At 52.7% G+C, this 4,788-nt stretch overlaps 1 protein-coding gene across 1 annotated transcript in view; it reads right to left on the minus strand.

The window, feature by feature from the left end:
• Positions 1–4,788, minus strand: part of TPO (thyroid peroxidase) — a 152,134-nt gene that overhangs the window by 28,245 nt on the left and 119,101 nt on the right. Inside the window, exon 8 of the mRNA XM_011960987.1 lies at positions 3,850–4,020. Within this exon, the coding sequence (XP_011816377.1) occupies positions 3,850–4,020 (171 nt within the window). The remainder of the gene's footprint in view (positions 1–3,849; positions 4,021–4,788) is intronic.

Genomic DNA, 4,788 nt, shown 5'->3' on the forward strand with positions numbered 1-4,788 from the left:
TGTCTGTACTAAAAATACAAAAATTAGTCAGGTGTGGCGGCAGTCGTCTGTAATCCCAGCTACTCAGGAGGCTGAGGCAGGAGAACTGCCTGAACCTGGGAGGCGGAGGTTGCATTGAGCTGAGATTGCACCATTGCTCTCCAGCCTGGGCAACAAGAGTGAGACTTCGTCTCAAAACAAACAAACAAACACAAAAATAAAAACACTCTGAGCTTTTAGAAAACTGCTGTCAGGTGCTATTGAGTCCATTTCTTAGAAGGCTAAGAACCATTTCCCTGGTTAACTGTCAGGAGGAACCAGTGTGTGTCTGACTCTTGTGCTCCTAGAGTCACCCCCCTTGGCTGGCCCCACAGCCCTGGTGCTGCTGCATCTGGCAGGGCATCCCCTGATCCCCCATGAGAAGCTGCCGCAGCCTGACTCCTGCTGTCTGCAGTGGCTCTGCTGCCCTGTGATCTGCAGAAACTACTCTTGTTTTCTGTCTCCAGATGGGCCATCCTGGCCCTTTCATCAAAGCCACCAGGAGGTGCTTTGCTCCATCAAGAGGCACCTGTGTCCCTCCAACTCAGCACCTCCAACAAAAGTTCATCTTTATCACACAATCTACTTTAGCCTAGACCATCCCAAACATACCCCACGAATTTCTCAGCTCCAGTAACAGGCAACCTGTAGACACTCGGTTTATATAGAAAACACAGATGCCCATTGCTTGCCACAGGGCTTGGGGGACACAGCCGTTATTTCATTAAATATTTACTAAAAGAATGCATTTATTTTCAGACTAGTCAAAAACAAAAATAATGAGCAAATTAAAGTTCTAAAACGAGGAGAGAAGGTTTCTATACTGACAATTTAGACCATCGTCAAACTGTTTTAATTAGTACAATAAAAACATTTCCACACCTGTGGGAGATTGACATCTTAATTTTAAGAAGAAAAAACAACGAAGTTAGGAGGGCATTTTCCTTTCTTATTGCTCTAAGAGGAAACGTATTTGCATCTTTTTCCAGCTCTAGAGGGAAAATGTGCAAGGTCTGGGAAGGAGGTAAAGACATGGAGGCTGAAGCTCTTCACAGCTCCGGAGGCCACAGAGCCCGGAAGAAACAACATCACTTCAGATGTCCCTGCCTGCGGGAGACATCGCAGAAACAGGAATGCAAAAAAGGTGTTTCTGTTTTGTTTTGTTTTTCTGAGATTGAGTCTCGCTCTGTCACCCAGGCCGGAGTGCAGAGGCATGATCTCGGCTCACTGCAACCTCCGCCTCCTGCGTTTCAGGCAATTCTCCTGCCTCAGCCTCTCAAGAAGCTGGGATTGCAGGTGTCTGCCACCATGCCCGGCTAATTTTTTGCATTTTTAGTAGAGACAGGGTTTCACCATCTGGCCAGGCTGGTCTTGAACTCCTGAACTTGTGATCTGCCCGCCTCGGCCTCCCAAAGTGCTAGGATTACAGGCATGAGCCACTGTGCCTGGCCGCAAAAAAGTGTTTTGGGGAAGGTTGTACATCTTATATTCACTGTAAAGTATGACAAACAATTTCAGGGCATGGCGGAAATCATCATCCCAGCTCAGCTTGCTGAGACGCGAGCGTTTCTCTTTTATCTAATTTAGCCTGAGATCTAACTAATCAGATCTAATGAAGCCTCTGCTGGGTTTGTGGCCTTTCTGGTGCATCAATGCCTCCAGTTGCTGGAATTCAGACCTGGGGAAGTTGCCCAAACTGTCTGTGTGTCAGTCTCTCAATCCATCTTTTAGAACGTGATCACAGTCTGGCCTTCTGCAGTGGCCGGGGTATAGAGTGCTAACACACGCAGTGGGCTTTGAACTGCAGGCCGCAGGGACTCGCGTGGCAGCTCTTACACTGCTGTGTCATGACTCCTCCTGTGTGCTCACACCAAGCACTCTCGTGTGTGCGTCCCCAACACTGAAACGTGAGGTTGACTCTACTGTCCTGGGCACTCAGGAAAGGAACTGGGAACCACACAGGTTAATTAAGAAATTCATCCAAAATTGAACTCCTCAGGTCCAAACTCAAGTCTTTGGAACACAAGTCGGGCTGTGTGCTGGTCTCACTCCTGTTCCCTTCCCACCAGGCCCTTCTGTCCTTGTCAGCGTTTATTTGCCCAAACCATTCATTCATTCATTCATTCATTCATTCATTCATTCATCCATTCATTCATTCAGTGAGGGTTCCCTAAGCGCCTGTTCTGTGCCAGTCAATGGTTCTGGGTGCTGGCGACCACAGCCCTGAAACACAGCCCTTCCTCCTGGGCTTATGATCTTTGGGGGACCCACAGGCCAGTGGGAACGTGGATTTTTGCCTTTGGCCACATTTCAGTTGGTGAAAAGTAGAGCAGACAAAGGTGGGGGTTGTGAGGGCCGAGATGGGGTCGCCCGCTCTCTGGTGCAGTTAGCTCAGGGAAGTCAGCAGTGGCAACATGAGGAGGTCAAGCTGTGGGGCCTGAGCAGGGCCAGCAGCAAAGGGGGTCCCAGCCAGAGGCAAGGTGTGTGTGGGCATGTGCTGGGTATGTGCTGGGCATGTGCGGGTATGTGTGGGTATGTGCTGGGCATGTGTAGGTGTGTGCTGGGTGTGTGCTGGGCATGTGTGGGTGTGTGTTGGGTATGTGACGGGTGTGTGCTGGGTATGTGCAGGCATGTGCAGGTGTGTGCTGGGCATGTGCAGGTGTGTGCTGGGCATGTGTAGGCAGGTGTGTGCTGTGTATGTGCTGGGTGTGTGCTGGGCATGTGCTGGGTATGTGTGGGCGTGTGTTGGGTATGTGCTGGGCATGTGTAGGCGTGTGCTGGGTATGCGCCAGGCGTGTGAAGGCATGTGTGGGCTGTGCTCCCTGAGCTCCGGCAACAAGGAAGCAGCTGTGTTTGGGTGCAGGGAGTGAGGGGCACAGTGTGCATTATCCTGACACACGTGGGGCTCCTTCTGCATCCTCCCAACTCACATTTAGTCCCCAGATACTCACAGCCTGTGTGGTTGCAGATCCCAGCCCTTCCAGATGCCACTGGTAAGGCAGACAGGAAAGGGGGAAGGGCCAGGGAACAGAGGAAGGCCCAGGGATGTGGCATAACAAGACTTGCCAGCACTGTCCATCTCACATGTCACCCACGCACAATAGGAGGGCACCTCCCAAGCTCCCAGGGTGCATGGAGAGAACAGAGCCGCACACAGAATATGAGGTCTCAGGGGATCAGGCCTGGACAGGTGCTGCAGGTTGACCAGACAACCAAACCACCTAGGAGCCCAGAGGAGGGAAGGCTGAGGTGGGCCTGAGGTCAGGGAGTTGGAAACTGGGCAGGTCAGGCAGGAGGCTGCGGGGTGGGGCCTGGGAAAGGCAGGAACCAGGTCGGGTGTAGGGAGCACAGGGGGCTGCTGGCCTGAGAGGAGCAGCCACTCCCACCAGGGGCCAGCTTGGACCAGTTAGCTCACAGCAGTCCTGATGTGGTGGAATGATCTCTGCAGGCCCCAGGATCTCGCTGGGGGGAGGAGAAGGGGAGGGGGGCACTCTAGCCATCCCAGGAGCTTCCCGGGACGCCAGACGCAGACCCGCCATTGTCTGCCCGCGCAGTGCCTCCTCCCTCTACTAGAAGCGGGTGTTTCTCAAGGTCCTAGCTCATACGTCCCTGGGAGGTTCAGAACCACCCTCTTTGTGCCATTTCTCTCTCTAAGAAAAGCTGGAGGTGGCCTCTATAGCTGAATGAACTGGGGTCCTTTAAGAGCCATTGCTTAGAAGACATTAGATTTGCGATTGTTTTACTTTAAATCAGTCTCTCTAGCAGCAGGTTGCTAACTCGGCAAATCCTGCAGCAGCTGCATGAGGTGTGCAAGGGAAGGAGCTGGCAGACCTGGCAGCCCGTGGTCCCGGCCCCTCTGCAGGTTGATGGACGCCAGATCCAAGGTGCTGGAATTGGACAGCACAAAGAGCCTTTCCGTCAGTTCCTCGTTCATCAGCTGATCCTGCACCTGCAGTTTGGCTGGTCTTGCAAGAAGGCCTCGTATTAGTGGGTCCAAACCACCTGGAAAATACCATGCGTAAGGCAAGTTCTAGAGAAACAGCAATATCTCAATCTTGTCCTTAGCAAATCTTTGTGTAAGTTCATGAATTCCGCTTGTGTGATTCCAGAGTTTCCTGAATGTCCTCAGGACACTGCCCTTGCTGGCGGGTGAACCACTGGGCTGGCACTGATGATGTGGCTCATGGGGGATGGACCTGCAGAAAGGAAGGGGCCTGGAGAAGGAGTCCACCAGTTTTTAAAGCTTTTTATTTCTTAGCAACAGAAAGATTACAAAAAAGAGAAGCGTTTGCTGAATTCTAACATCCAGAACAGAGAAAGGAAGACTCAGCTTAGCTGAGGGAGTGGCCAGGGTGCCTGGGGACCACTGTTCCTGTCATTTCCAAAGGCCCTGTGTGGAAAGCAGGCCCCACCGCCTGTCAGGGTCCCTCTGTCTCAATGGCGTGTGAACCCACCACTGCATGGCACCAGTCTTTAAAGTTTGGCCTTAGGATGGCCAAAAGGAAGACTTAGGAATCACGACGTGCATTGTCCTGTGTGGGATGACCTGGGTGTCTTCAAATGCCAGGCACTGCTGAGGGCCGGGCCAGCCCCTGCCTCTCTGGTGTGCTGTGCACGACTCAGCTCTCATCTCAGCAGGTATCGCCAGACACACTGCCACACCCCTGCCCTCCGTGAAGCAGGTATCGCCAGACACACTGCCGCACCCCTGCCCTCCGCGAAGCAGGTATCGCCAGACACACTGCCGCACCCCTGCCCTCCGCGAAGCAG

The sequence above is a fragment of the Colobus angolensis genome, unplaced genomic scaffold (genome assembly GCF_000951035.1).
Source record: "Colobus angolensis palliatus isolate OR3802 unplaced genomic scaffold, Cang.pa_1.0 Scaffold53, whole genome shotgun sequence".
Lineage (NCBI taxonomy): Eukaryota > Metazoa > Chordata > Mammalia > Primates > Cercopithecidae > Colobus > Colobus angolensis.